This window comes from Telopea speciosissima, chromosome 3 (genome assembly GCF_018873765.1).
Source record: "Telopea speciosissima isolate NSW1024214 ecotype Mountain lineage chromosome 3, Tspe_v1, whole genome shotgun sequence".
In the NCBI taxonomy this organism is placed as follows: domain Eukaryota; kingdom Viridiplantae; phylum Streptophyta; class Magnoliopsida; order Proteales; family Proteaceae; genus Telopea; species Telopea speciosissima.
Genome location: NC_057918.1, coordinates 8,437,511 through 8,452,847, shown reverse-complemented (window position 1 = coordinate 8,452,847; position 15,337 = coordinate 8,437,511). Strand labels below are relative to the sequence as shown.

At 38.9% G+C, this 15,337-nt stretch overlaps 1 protein-coding gene across 1 annotated transcript; it reads right to left on the bottom strand.

The window, feature by feature from the left end:
• Positions 1-1,942: 1,942 nt before the first annotated feature.
• LOC122653563 (potassium transporter 6-like) lies at positions 1,943-13,617 on the bottom strand. The gene is made up of 8 exons (XM_043847434.1): positions 13,367-13,617; positions 12,783-13,269; positions 12,638-12,691; positions 6,422-6,682; positions 6,278-6,330; positions 3,930-4,053; positions 3,582-3,836; positions 1,943-3,288 (listed from the first exon to the last, which is right to left on the bottom strand). The coding sequence occupies exons 1-8, from the start codon at positions 13,403-13,405 to the stop codon at positions 2,231-2,233; spliced, it is 2,331 nt and encodes a 776-aa protein (XP_043703369.1). The 5' UTR covers positions 13,406-13,617; the 3' UTR covers positions 1,943-2,230.
• Between the last annotated feature and the right edge of the window lie 1,720 nt (positions 13,618-15,337).

Genomic DNA, 15,337 nt, shown 5'->3' with positions numbered 1-15,337 from the left:
ATATTGTCTTATTGCACAATTACACTTAAAGATATATAAATAGATAGATAAAAAAATATATATATGGGACCCAGAAGTGCTTTTTCAAACCAGTTCTAACCCTAGGCCTTCAGAGTCCAGATCTTGGGAAATTAGTCAACTACTAGACTTTTCATTAGGATATCTCTCTCAAGCGTGAAGATTTTTAGCAGAATAAAAAGGTGAGAATTAATATGTGAACAAGCAAAAAGCACGGTGGAAAGTCAATTTCTTGAATATATTTGTACCTATTTTCAATGGGAAGGAAAGGGGACAAAGCAAAAGCATGCATTGGTATTACTTTTGAACTTTGAATTACCCTTTCGAAATCTCTATCTATGCATAAATAAGGCATATCTTGTCTGGGTAAAATTTTGAAAATGATACCCTTATTTCCATGTCTTCCAGTTACTTTATCACCTACTTGTGTCCTTGGTGTGGGATAGAAAGATCGAGAGAAGCTGTTGAGCATGTCCTCTTCCATTGCTTACATGATCAACAAGCATGGCTTGCCTTCGATCAAGGGTTTCAAATCGGTTGATTTGGTTTTGGTCGTTTTTATGTATATATTGGGTCATCGAAATTAGACTGATAAGATGTTCATTTACAAAAACCAAATCAAAAACCGTTAATTTTGGTCCGTTATCGATTTCTTTAATGGTCCTTTTATTGGTCCAATTTTGTTTTGAGTTTTGACATGTTTCATAAATAACAGTGTGAACAAATATTGAAATTTATTAATTTTAGCGGGTTTTCGATTTATTAATAGTTTCTAAAAATGAAAAATATTATCGAATTGAATGAGTTCGGTCCATCAATTTTGGTTCAGTCTATCGATTCAATCGAGCCGGGCTGATTTTTGACACCTCTATTTAATTAGTTAGTATGGAAAATGTGAAGATTATCGGCAAGTCATCGGGGGAGTGCAACTTTACCCAAAAGGATCCTGTGCAGCACCCTGCCTGGGCTGCACGTGCAGCACCAGACACAGCGAGGAGTGAAGAGATTGCCTTACCTCTGCTCGGGCAAGGCACTCGGGCATGGGTAAGGCGCCTCGCTGTGTCTGGTACTGCACGTGCAACCTGGGCAGGATGCTGCACAGGAGCCGAGTCTACAACATTACATGCATTGTATAGCCTCTACCTTTTCCAGCCACCCAGGTGGAATCGTATTTGGAGTTGCTCTATTTATTGCATGGGCACAACAGCCGCTCCATGGATTTAGGGATCTGTATCGTATGTATCGGTATCGGCCATCGTTGATACCAATATGACACCAATACGATCAAAAAGTAAGATATTTTAAGTAAAAATTAGGGTTTTGTATTGCTTCCATATCTAGGTTCAAGTCCCAAGTCCTCTTTGGCATTTTCTTTTGTGGGTGAGGGGTTACTCTTCGTTGGCAAATTAAGAAAGAGAAACAGAGAAATGAACTAACCTGATTCAACAAACACTTCCAATTTTTTCTCTTTCTTTCTTTCCCCCAAAATACTAAGAATTTTGTTAGTACTCTCTAATTTGAAGTAAATTTTCTCAACTCCTATACACGCAAAATATGGTAACACAGGAGTTTTGAGTAAATGTATAGTATGTACATGGACGTACGATAGACCCTGGTTATTGCACAAGTTGATAGCTAAGAAACTGGGTCTAAGAAACCAACTTCCACAGTTTTAGCTTCAGTGGGGTGGAAGGTGGGTAGCCTTTTTGTCCTCTCACAGTTCAACAACCTCTCTTCCATGATTAACAAGAACTCTCAAATACCCATCTTTCATGAATGGACTCATCTTTCAGTGCTCTGCTCACATTAACCTACACATCTAATTATGAGCAAGACACCTTGTCGGTAACCGACTCCTCAAACTACCTCAATTGCTACTGATCAAGTCATAAACAAATCATGAGAATCAACATTAGCTGCTCAATTCATTTCCCAAAATTAAGAACCCCCAGGCCGGTTTGTTGGGCATGTAGGTTTCACTGTCATAGTAGTTCGGTGACTTGCACCGATAGCTACAAATTGTGATTCTATCACAATTGCATCAATGTGGACCTTCAGGCTACCACATCCCTCACCATCAAAGTTACACTCAGATATGCATTCCCTATTTAGAATCCGTGGCAGGAAAGAACACTTCTCATCCACCATGGACATCACTGTAAATCTAAGATATACACAATAGATAATACAAGATGGTATTGTAGAAACAAAGTCAAACATGGTAGATCATCCCCACCTCGAGTGTAGAAGCATTAGGAACGTTATGGGTGTAGGATGGACCCCTGCAGTTCCTCCTCAGGAAATCATACCCAAAATTAATCACCAACTTCTTTATTAAGCTCGAACCGCGTTTAGCTCTTACATAGGAGTGGCCTAGTATGAATGCCATCCCTGACTCCCTTGCTTCCATTAGATCCTGAAGCTCGTCCTGTGTAGCATCATCTATCTTTGGGCTCTCGGGCAACACAAATCTCACTCTTTTCCTCTGCACCACTGGAGACTGTATTTCCCTAAGCTCCGATGGGCCTGTGACTTCAGCATTATCCACATCATCATCATCTTCGCACATTTGTATCCCTTCATAATTTGCAGAAGATGTCCCAACAACTGTCATTCTCTCATCATCCTTCTCCGAGTCCACCCCTTCATTGTGCTCTGGTTTCTCCGACCGGATAAATTCTGCTATGCTATAAACAAGGTCCTTCTCAAACTCTACATCATCCTTGTGCACATCACGGTACCCATAACGTGCAATGCACCTGTAAAGCCTATACTCTCGTGGACCAATGCGGCCTACAAGGAACCGTTCCTCAGGCCGAACATGCGGAACAGGGACAGACTTGACACAGAGGAAGACTAGAACTTGGTGGAAGGCAGGAAGGTTGGTAACAAAATGGGAGAAAATTGCGGGGATCCCAGATACAAGTTCAGTGTGTACAAGACCAATGCCCCTGACACGTACAATCCCCAGACCTGGCCCCAAGCTCAGGATCCAGTTGATAGAGACCTTGTTTTGGACATCAAACTCATACTTCTTGAGTGTGCCATAGTGCCAAACATGCATGACAACCAGGAAGATGAAGGCAAGGGCAATAGGGACCCATGCCCCTTCAAAGAACTTGATGAGGGAGGCTGAGAAGTAGAGTGCCTCAATGGTTCCAAAGAAGAATATGAAGCAAACAGCAAGAAGGATATTCCGATTCCACACCAGAACTATAACCAGAGACATCAGGCAAGTGGTGACTAGCATGACAGTTATAACTGCCAAACCTGTTCCATGGAAAGTTAACAAAGGTCAGGGATGATCTAGGTAACAGGAAAATCTACAAGTTACTTCTCAAATACTAAAATCCATAATTATTTATTTTGCAGGGTTGCTTCTGTTTCATTAGTGAAATTTAAGATCACTACTCATCAGTAATCTAGAAGTATAATCTATATTGCTCTAAGATTAATGTTGTTTAGTTCATCTGACAATACCACAAAATTGTCTCTATAAAATAAAAGATAAACCATTGAAATGTGAATAATCAGATGGAATATTGAAACCGTGATATCCATACCTGAAGCATTACCCATCCGTTTTGTGTCTCTGAATCCAATGGTAACTGCCAAGCACAACAGCATTAAAATCCAGTTGATTTCTGGAATGTAAATCTGGCCATGTATTTTAGATGATGTGTGAACTATTTTGACCCTTGGGAAGCAGCCCAAGGCAGAGCACTGCTTGATGATTGAGAAGGTCCCCGTAATGATGGCTTGGCTTCCAACTACTGCTGCAAGAATGGCTATTGCCAGAACTGGCCATCTTATCCTCTCTGACACAATAAAATTGGTTATTTCCAATTAGTTCAGAATCCCTTTCCTACAATTAACCTATATTTCTCTATAAGAAAAATCAAAATAACTACCTGGTACAGATACATAAAATCCAATCCGGTAGTGATTTTCAATATCGTGATGCCTGGATAGATAAGCAGCTTGTCCCATATATGCGAGTATCAAGGACGGATAAACCACAGAGGTAAAAGCAATCTGCAGTGGCCATAAATTTATTAGAAAAAGCTCCAATTCTTTGAATTGTTTCTCCAAGAGAAAAAAAAAAGGGGGTGGGGGGGGGGGGAGCAAAAGAATTTGTCTGAAAATTGCTGTTTACTTTATTATTATTATTATTATTATTTTTTAACGCTCGAGCCTCTTCATTGTTTAGAACATGTATAAAAAGGGAACATGGATTCAAATCTCTGCTATTAGCAGAGAGTCATTCATCTCTTTCAGCATGATAGCTTGGAGGACAGTACTTTGTTGGTGTCTTAAACAAAGGAGAACTTCTGGCAGTGAGGGATCCATCTAACAGTCTTGGAGAAAAAATCAGAAGACAGTGGATTTTGGAAATTAAACATTCACGCAAATGCTACTTTAGGTAGTTTAAAAGCATAAAACTAATGAAATAATGGCATACCTTATAAAAACACAACAAACTACGCAAAGAACAACTGAGAAAGAGAACTGAAATAACCAACATTAACAGATCAATTCAAATAGATCTTTTTTTTTTACAGTTTGTCAGGTAGCCCTCTTTACATGCAGCAAGTTGTGGACCAACAGCCCTTTTCCATGAAGCTAAAAAGAGTAAAGTTCACAACATCAAGGTATATTATTTGTAGGAGTAAAGTGCAATATCAAGTTGCGTATAGGGCTGATATGGACTACAGAACACAACAATCTTTGATTTTGAAGTTGGTAAAGACCCACCCCTTGTTTCGTTAGTTTGGTTTCTTCAAAAGTTCAAGTTCTTTTAATAGAATCGACTTTTCAGACAATTATCAAAGCATTATATTGACAAACGGTTAAGTAAGAAAAGATATTAAATCAAGTAAATTAACCCATGAGCAGATGATGACGTGTTAAATATGTCCACTTAATTTGAGCATTAAACGACATGCCACGTGGCAGTTATAACTAATGTGCCAGAATGGTTTCCAGCACTATTGGTTCTCGAAAATCTGCTCTATTTGAAAATTTATTTATGGTGTCTTGGTTCACCTTTTTGTTGAGCCAGCAACCAAACTGGCAAATCCTTGCAACTTCTCTCCAAACTACCTTGGGGCCTAACTATCAAAAAATTCCCTCCAAACTGGGTCGGTAACTGGTCTAGTTTGATAACTGTAGTTGTGACTTCTTCTACAAAAGTGGATAATGACCTTGTGAATCATAGAATTTAATATTTAGAAGTTGAGGTTATTTATGCAGATCCACAATTTTTTTCACCACTCATGTACATCACAGGCCATTATATACTTGGTTCCCAGCTCTAAGTAGAAAAGAGCACTGCACCCTTGGGCAGGTTGGTGACTCCATCCTAGTCTAAAAACTGCCCTCTCCATAATTAATCATTTGCTGTGGCAGTTAGTGGCTCAACAACCCTCTCTCACTCCTCTCCCTCTCCGTGCTTGTACCCAAAGAGGGTCATGTAGTACCTTTAAATGTATCTTACTGATAGCTTTTTTCTTTCTATTTAATATATATATATAAAACAAGAGGAAAGCAGGAAAGAATAGAGTTCTGCAACTACAAACAGAATACTATGTCCCATCACCATGACATGAAGTCCCAAAAACCCTGCTACAGGGAGCAAGATCTCAAATTGGATTAAAAGTTTCATTATGGTTTTCAATGCCTTAAACTGGGTCTCCTAAAGGGAATTTTATGATGAAGGTCAAAAGCCCTATTTCAAGCCACAAAGGAAGCTTCCAAATTTTTTTAAGAGATGCATAGGGTGGAGTTGCTATCTAAATAAAAGCATAAGTGATGAAGATAGAAATAAGGGAGTAATAAAGGAGGGGAGAAAATGGCACTACATCAAAATGCAGATGAAAATTTATTTTAGTGGTGAGCTCGATGAAAATTTTTAAATGCAAAATTGGTCTTGCTCATCCTGAAGCATAATAATGCATCACCAATTACGACACCAACTACGGAAAGAAATAAAGATGTAAAATAAAACAAGTGAGCAGATTGATTCTATCACAAAAGAAGGTCTCATGATTTGTAAAATGAAAATCAGTAGTGCAACTAGTTTTACCTTGATTGATAATTGAGAGAAATGTCCAAGATCAGCAAACATAGCTTCTGATCTTGGACACCAACTATGGAAAGAAATAAAGATGTAAAATAAAACAAGTGAGTAGATTGATTCAATCACAAAAGGAGGTCTCACGATTTGTAAAATGAAAATCAGTAGTGCAACTAGTTTTACCTTGATTGATAATTGAGAGAAATGTCCAAGATCAGCAAACATAGCTTCTGAACCTACAATTACAAAAAAATGAACATCAGAAATAAATATGTTTTCCGTGGTAAATGGAATGAAAACTGTCGTTCTAACACACTCATCATGTACCTGTTATGCATAACAGTATACCACCTAAAGACATCCAACCTCCCCTCTGGGTCTTCTTCAAAAATTTGTACATGTAATACGGAGAGAGAGCTTGATACACATGGGGATTCCAGTGGAATATGTTATACACACCAATTGCACTGATGCAGAAAAGCCATGTCACAACGATTGGTGCAAACAGGAATCCCACACGGTGAGTGCCATAGTGTTGGAGAGCAAACAAAAATACCAGTATGATACAGGCTACCGGAAGCTCTACATCTGCAAAATTACAGAATTTTTTAGTAGAGTGAACGTTAAACTAGAGCAGGAGTGTAGAAAATAGATATTTGGATTCTCGTGCGAACAAATGGTTATCAACATTATAATGCAAATACATGTACAGCAAAGAGTGTAGAAAATAGTTATTTGGATTCCTGTGCTTTGTTGGGGAAAAGAAGAATTATCTCAAGGCCATGCCTTGATGTAGGGAAGTGTTTGGCTGATTGGATAACCACCCCTAAAGCATTTGAAGTAATCAACCTTGCTGATCATAGGCAAAACCAGGCGGTCATTGCAGGAAATTTGATATAGCTCCGAGCTATGTATATTTTGTGGTTTGTATAGTCTTATCATGAGGGCGGACCCCGGCACAACGGTAAGGTTGCTCCATTGCAACCTAGTGGTCGTGGGTTTGGGTCGGGAAACAGCCTCTCCATCTCAACATCCTCATCTCCACTACACTGAGTTTATCTATATGATGCTTCTTAACGGCCCAACATTCCGTACCATCATCATAGCCGGTCGTATGACTGTCCTATAAAGTTTTCCTTTTAAGTTTTAAAGGAATACACCGATCACACAACATTACAGACACACCTCTCCACTTCACCCATGCTATTTTAATTCTTTGTGAAACATCATCTTCTATATCATCTTCTTTATTTATGATTGAGCCCAAATACCTAAAATAATCACTGCGCGAAATCTCCCTCTCATCAATTTTCACTACTCCATCTCCGTTTTACTTATCTTAAAACCTTTTGATTCCAAGGTTGATCTCCATAACCAACTTGGCGTTAATCCCTGCTTTTGTCTCATCCACCAAAACAATATCATCAGCGGAAAGCATACACCAAGAAACCTCATCTTGAATGTCTCTGGTTAAATCATCCATAATAAGCGCAAACAAAGAATGGCTTAAAGTTGATCCTTGATGTAACTCAATTGTAATTGGGAACTCACTACCTTGATCCCCCCCTCTTACAGTTCTTACACTAGTCACCACACAATCATAGATATCTTTAATTATGTCCACATACGTGAAACATTTCTCTTCTCTAGAACTTGCCAGATTAACTCTCTAGGGACACTGTCATAAGCTTTTTCTAGGTCAATAAAGACCACATGGAGATCCTTCTTGCAATCTCTAAATTTTTCCATGAGTCTCCTAAGTAAATAGCTTCTGTCATGGATCTTCTGGGCAGAAAACCAAATTGGTTCTCCGTAATAGTAGTAATGCAGAGTCAACCTCGAACCAGGGAAACTAGCCAGAGATCAATGGCAACCAGGATCAACAAAATAATAAAGAACAAATTGACTAACAGAAACTTTATTACCTTTTTTTCTGTTTAAATAAAAGACGAAACATACAAGGATAAGAAGAAAGGAAAAGAAGATAAAGAAGGGAGGGGGGGGTAGGGGAATGGTTCTCTCAGCCTGGGTCTCTCACCCATAGCTATCCCATCTGTTGAAACATGGAATTTCTCCCATCACCGATGGCAAGCTTGGCCACAAATTCAATTCTCCAATTCTGATCCTTCCTTACAATAGGGGGCCCTATTAATAGCTTAGGCAAGCTTACAAAATAGAAGGTAGAAAATAGAAACTTCCTAAAATAGAAAATAGGATATAGAAACTACTAAACCTAGCAACTAGTGACAATGGCAACTTAATGAAAATAGAAACTAACTAGAATTAGAAACTACTAAGGATTTATATATCAGCCTTCTAAAACAAAAGGAAGGATACTAAATAGAAACTAAATAAATTAGAAACTATTAGGCATCAATAAAATCTGTTTTGTCTTGCTATCTTCAGTGGGGCCCACAGAATCTCAATTATTTGCTTGGACTTCCTTCTCCATTCATGGCTTATGGACCCATTACACTGTTCACGTGAGCAGCAGTACCACATGAAAATAGCTTGGGTACTGTTCATGTGAACAGGAACTTTTCTTTTCTTTTTTTGAAGTCTGTTTTGTCTTGTTCTTCATGCTTCTCTCTGGGCTGGGGCTGCCTTAAGTGATGCTCCATCGAACCAACAAAAACTTTCAATCAGACCAGGCTGCCTCTCACAACAGTCAAATCCACAACCTTGCTAGGCTGGTTTTGGGGCTTGTGTCTGGGCGCAGGGGTGCGGTGACCAGGTAGCATTCTCTTTCCCTTTGGTTTTTTTAGAATTGAGGTTGTTGCCTCATTCCTCCTCTCTTCTCTCTCCCCATACGATTCTCTCCCCCCCCCCCAAAATAAAAAATTAAAAAAAAAACGAATTGGGTTTTCGCCCTTTTCCCTTATCCAGCAATCTCTCCCCATCCTTATTTTTTTAACTCTTCCCACCACCGGAAGATCCACCTCTAATCGATCAGCATCACCCTGACTATATCCCTAACAGAGAAATCTCTCTATTCAGTATTCAAAATAATAAATAACACTCCAAATTAGCTTGCGGCTAGAGGAGTTAGATTTAGTTTAAATTCTGTTTTGCTTTCTTTTTCAAGTTCTATTAATGGCTGTACTGGGCAAAGCCCTCACTACGATTTAAGTATAAAATAGAAATTGGTTAATTTGGTTTGTTTTAGAATTGAGGTTGTTGCCTCATTCCTCCTCTCTTCTCTTCCCCTCCCCCTTTTTCCCTTATCCAGCAATCTATCTCCATCCTTCTTTTTCTTACTCTTCCCACCACCAGCAGAACCACCTATAATCGATCGGCATCACCCTGACAGTATCCCTAACAGAGAAACCTCTCTATTCAATATTCAAAATAACAAATAACACTCCCCAAAAGGATCCCACACCCAATTATATGTAAGAATAAAATAGACCTGTAAAAGAAAGGAATTAAGAAGCTAAAAGCTTGTGAACAGTAATCCACTTTGACTAGATGTCTTGCATCTTATTTAAACTGAACCAACTCTACTCAACTAATCTACATAAAGTTATATATCCTGCACTCGATTAAGCTAGACCCCCTAAATACACCACATGACCAAACTTCAGCATTCTAATAAAAAGAAAACTACAATGGTATCCTAGTCTCATCACAGTGAGGTGCTGTGAAGAGTAAAATATGCTCAATTTGAATCTTTTGAAAGATCAGAAGCTGAAAATTTTGAATGTGAAGATGGCCCCAAGTGAAATACCATTCAAATCCAAGCTCACAGGAAATTATGTGGACAATTCCAATCACTCCAACTGTCGACAACTTGAAGAAAGTATATTCTCATCCAGTTTCACCCTAAATTTTCGCTCCCTATCGGTCCTTTTCAGTCTTTTATTTCAATTCCTTCTCAAACCCCAGATTCCTAATTCCAAACGTCTGTTGCTTACTTAATCTTATCCCCTTGCTCTGAAAATTCTTACTTCAAACATCTCCTCACATCAAAACGCCACTATTTTGCTTTCACAGCTTACACACATCCTCCCATACGGCCATACCTAATCGAGACCTTAGTTTTGTGAAAGTACCTGATTGCCTCCCTTCCAATTATTCTTTTTATTCACTGCAGGGCTGCCAACAGAGAGAGAAATGAGAAATATGTGATAGAAATCCCAGTCAGCTTTCCCCTCCTTTTCCTCACCACTCAATTGAGTATCAATAACTGACAACTGTTTTAGGCCTCTGAGGCTCTGACTCAAGAAACACCAATTCTTAAAGTGAAATCAGGTAACTATATAAATAAAATTTGGAGGCTCAAGCAGGACTATAATTTCTAATTAACCATGGTACAAGGAATCTATGTACCTGTTTGGATAATGAAGCCTCTATTTATCCAACCAAAGGACTATAGTGGATCCGTAGTTGAAGTGTATGAAAAGAAAAAAAACAAAGAAGAAGGTTGGGAGTAGGCGAGCAATCATTAGTAGAGAACAACTTCCAGTCCATGGCTGGAAACCAAGGCGAACCACCCCAAGAATCAGAATTAAAGAAACTAGTAGAAACTAACCAAATGGAAGCTAGACCAATTTCCAGTAGGAATTTGCCAATGGCTTAATTCTTAATATCTGAACATTTGGGAATCTATCTCAATCCCCGCCTTTCCTCATTACCCTTCAAGATATTCAAAGAATTGTTTCTACGAAGAGTAAAATTCGAATTTTATGAGCTCTTAAGTTCGTTACTCTGTATTACATCTTTGTCTTATTTATTCAAAGTCAACTTAGGCTTGGGGCAGAGAACAGGGAGTAATGCAGTTCAGGCCTTCAGGGTTCTAAAAAAAATCTAGAAACAAGAACTACAATTATACCAGGATCTATGTAGAATCAATAGGACAGAGTAGGGACAAATATTGGATGAAACAAAACTAGAATAAGATGACCAAGCTAACAATCTGAAAACTGAACCAGAAATAGGGGTTCCACCTGGTGTGGAATCAAGAGAAATAAAAAGTAAAAAGAAAAAGAATAGTAGAAGAGAAGAGGGTAAGATAACACCCCATAAAAGCATATCAGAAGGAAGAGACAACTCCACACATGTAATGAATACAGGAGACAGCTCAGAGACAGAGAGAAATTCCACACACACCACACCCGCCGAGGCATGTCGGTGCACACGCGTGTTAAAAGGAACCCTAAACCCTCCATCACCGAATTAGCAAAGTGTCCCTCCTCCTATGGTCTACCCATGTATTTCCCACTCCTATTTATGAACCAATCGTTTCTTTTCATCCTTGAGCAATGTGGGACTCAACATAACCCACTAATTCACCAACAGAGTGCCTGTCAGCATGAGTGCAGGAACTAGAACACCTAGGGGCTCCTGGTCTCAAACAAACGTCCAACTTTAAATCCCACCGTTATTTGATTCTAGAGAAAATTGAACACTAGAAAGAAACCAGTAGGTTGAGGACAATGAGAAGTAACAATATTCATATGTACACTCATGGGTTTTATGATAATAAAGAAAAGGAAAAACAACTTATAATGAAAGCTTTTCAAAATGCGTTTAAAGTAATAGTGACACCAAATAGACGACTGTAGCATACTGATAATGAAGATATTACAGAGAACTTGCAACACACTGATCGAGAAGGTGATAATGGAAATGGAAGTATATCTTTAAATTCTTCAAACAGGAAAGAGAGCCAAAACTGTGTACTCAGTGCTCAATATTTAATAACCTCTCTTTTTAAGTCATCTAGGTTCCTCCGGCATCAAAGTTGACACCTATTACCTGATAATCCCACAAATCCAGAATTTTCATCCCTACGTTTATGGTGGTTGATGGGGCTATTGTATGTATTAATCCTTTAATCATATATGGTAGAATAATGTCATTATCTGTGAGAGGAAGGAGTACAACCACTTTTATGAAGTAGCAACTTGCAAGTGATCCTTGGTAAAAAAAACTAAAGGGTCTTCATGGATTAAAGTATGTGTTTGTTACGTCATACGTAAATCTTCCAACTCAAGATCTATAACTATTTCAGATTGATATTCTATTGTAGTTTCAGTAGCTTCACATTGCAGATCATGAAGACAGGCTTTTCACTTCAATAACTACTGAACTTGGACTCACAAGTCATAATAAATTAGATTTTGCAATGTCTAAGCCTCTAAGAATGCATCTCTCGGGTTCAGAGACGTCGTATGCGACATATGACATGTCCAAAGGCCTCTCAAAATATCAGTGTCTGGTGCGGTAGATGATGCCAATCTCAGTTGATAACTACAATACTTTCAAGTGATCACCCCTAAGGAGAAAAACAACTAAGAAAATTTTTGTCATCTTCTTCAGAGGCCACCACACCATGGAGCCCCGGGCATGGAAAAAGAAGCTCAATAGCCAAAAATGTTTCCCTAAACTACTAGAGCCCCTGGCATGGAAAAAGAAGCTCAATAGCCCAAAATGATTCCCTAAACTACTAGAGCCAAGACGCCGCCTAATAGTTTTAAAGGGGATTGCGGAAACGGTAAAACCACACATACAGAAAGAAAGAGGAACAACGGAAGGTCTTACATTTGTGATGCTCTTTAGACATGGAAAGCTCAAGACCCGACACTGCAGAGAAAACTGCACAAGACCACATAATCATGTGAGTCAAGCACCCAAAGTTCCGAAAAATCATAAAAGAAACCACACACGTAAATCAAAATCCCAGTACCAGAAATGGCCGGAGTGAGGACTCCATCACCGATGACCATACAAGTTCCAATTAGAGCCAGAACTAGCAGCACCCTCTGCAAAACCCTGTGCTTCTCTAGCGTGGATTTTAAGCTCGATCCAATACCCCTGCCCCTTGTACCAATGCCATCTTTCTTGTACTCTGACAGTTCCTCATCTGCAACTTGGCAGTTGGGCAAGGAACTGACCCGAGCATGCCGGCAAAGCAATGAATACAAAGCAAATGTCCCACCTTCACCGTTATCGTTAGCCCGGAGCACGATGAACACATACTTGAGCAACGGAATCAGTGTAAGCGTCCAGAACACGAAAGATAAAACTCCGAATATCTCCTCGTTCGTCTCCGAGTGGTGAATATCCTCTGCAAAAGCGCTTTTGTAAACATAGAGAGGAGAAGTACTCAAATCCCCATATACAACACCCAAACTCTGATACGCTAGAGTCAAGACGGTCCTCCATGAATCCTTCTGCAACAACAACAACAAAAGAAAATTATCAGAAAACTTGGAAGTGGAGGTGCTCAATAACACCACAATAGTCCTAATTACTAGATACCCATCTCACCTTAACACGATTGCCATAAATCCCATTCTCTAGATCCATACCGAGGAGCTCACTCAAATCTCAAAACACATTCTCTTACACTGAGACTAAATTCGATATATCAACAACCCAAACAGAAATCGCATTCTAAGAACAGAATGGAATTAGTTTTTAAAAAAAGCAAACTTTACAAGAATATGAACAACAGTTGAACAACTACAACTCTAAAAAGGAGACATATTAGAGAAAAAGAAACACGAAACGCCAGAATAAGGAAAAAATATATTATAGTAGAAATGAATTAAACAAGTATTAGCACGACCAGCAAAGGGTGGTTGGAATGAGAGAAGATTAGAAGAATCATAATAATAATTTGCGTGCAAGAGAGAGGGAAAAGGAGAGAAGTGTGATCGATGGAGACTAGAGAGACACTGTGTTTTGTTTTGTAGTTGGTAGGTTTTAGTGTCTTTTGCTTTTCCATCCTCTCTCTTCCGTTTTTTTTTTTTTTTTCTTTTCTTTCATGATCGATACTTTCGATCTTTCCCGGTTCACGGTTTCCTCTCCATCTGGCAAAGTAACGGCTAAGTGCTCTTAGAACAACCAAGCGAAACGGAACTACGGTTTTTCTCTCTCTTCTTTGCTTTTCACGTAAAACAATTTTTATGCCTCGTAATCGAACGTATTAACTGTTAACTCGGCATTAACCATTTTTAAGTCTTTAACTAAAAAATAAAATCGATTTGTTGAAGCTTTTAGGCTTAATGTTTCCCATGTTATTTGGACTGTAATGTCCTAAATAACCTTTTATTTGACAGGTTCTCCTTAAATGCCCTCTCCTCTGTCCTAAACTATACACGAGCTCCAAAGGTTTTATTAATGAGATGCCTAATAAATTAGTTTTAGATTTGATTAAACTTCTGGAACTTCTGGATATCAAAGCTACACTGACGTCGATCCAGCTGTACAGTACCCAACTTCCAAGCCCAAATCTTTGAAAGGATCGATGCAATAGTAAGAATTTCCAAAGAATTTCTCAAATTGGACCACGAGGTCATGGGTTCAACTCTCCTAATCACATTTGTGTCATATTAAGATATCATTTCTTTTTCTCCCCTTCCTCCTAAGACCATATCATATCCTTATACGAGTATCGTCCAAGGCCCTCCTTCCCTCCCCCTTTTAGTTGTAGTTGGTCACGGGTCCTTGATTAGGATAGTCTAATAAACAACTTATATTATGGTAATCAATAATTTTTAAGGCAGAGATTTCTCACTATTTTAAAGTGGGAAATTGCACCAATGAGAGGGTGGAAGCATAGTATCAAATATTGGTTCGATATGGTATTGGTTTTGTATTGGTGGATCAGTTGTTAGTAAATTTATATAAAAACCAAACTTATTTTTTATTAAATGTGAGGACAAAATTATCTGTATCAACCTACATATCGATAGAGACTAATACGAATACCAATATTTAAAACCATAGGTGGAAAATTGATTCATTTGACAAGAAACTCACATTTTCTCTCAAGAGAGTGTCAAATGGACTCCACGTCCATTAGGTAAGAAAGCATGGAAAGAAATCCATGTTCTCACATTGTGAGGATTTCTTTTTGCTAATAGTTTTGTAATATAATAAGGATCAATTCAACTTTATGGCTTATGCCAATAATTTTAAAGGGGAAGAGTATTATGCCAGGGAACGTCGCTCCTATGCCAACGCGGAGGTTAACAGGAGCACACGCAGAAATAAGGGCAAAATTTTTGCCTTTCATTGGGGGTGGGACAATCATTTCACCCCATCTTGTGTTTGGGCGCATGCAGGCTACCGACATGATTGCATTGCCCCACACTCCTGACCAGGTTCCTTTTTCCTATTTTAAATAAGATGCTTTGAAAAAAAATAAAAAAGGGCATTGTTCTCTGTGCCCTAAGTGGGGGTGGGCGCAAGGAGCATCCTGCCCCCTGAGTGGGAGGCCCATGTGCCTAGGCA

Bases quoted from the DNA above. Each gene is read 5' to 3' on its own strand.
- LOC122653563 (XM_043847434.1), bottom strand. From the start codon at position 13,405: ATGGATCTAGAGAATGGGATTTATGGCAATCGTGTTAAG. The intron at 6,331-6,421 runs GTACATGATGAG...TTGTAATTGTAG, and splicing joins TATACTGTTATGCATAACAG to GTTCAGAAGCTATGTTTGCT. The intron at 4,054-6,277 runs GTAAAACTAGTT...TGGCCACTGCAG, and splicing joins TCTCTCAATTATCAATCAAG to ATTGCTTTTACCTCTGTGGT.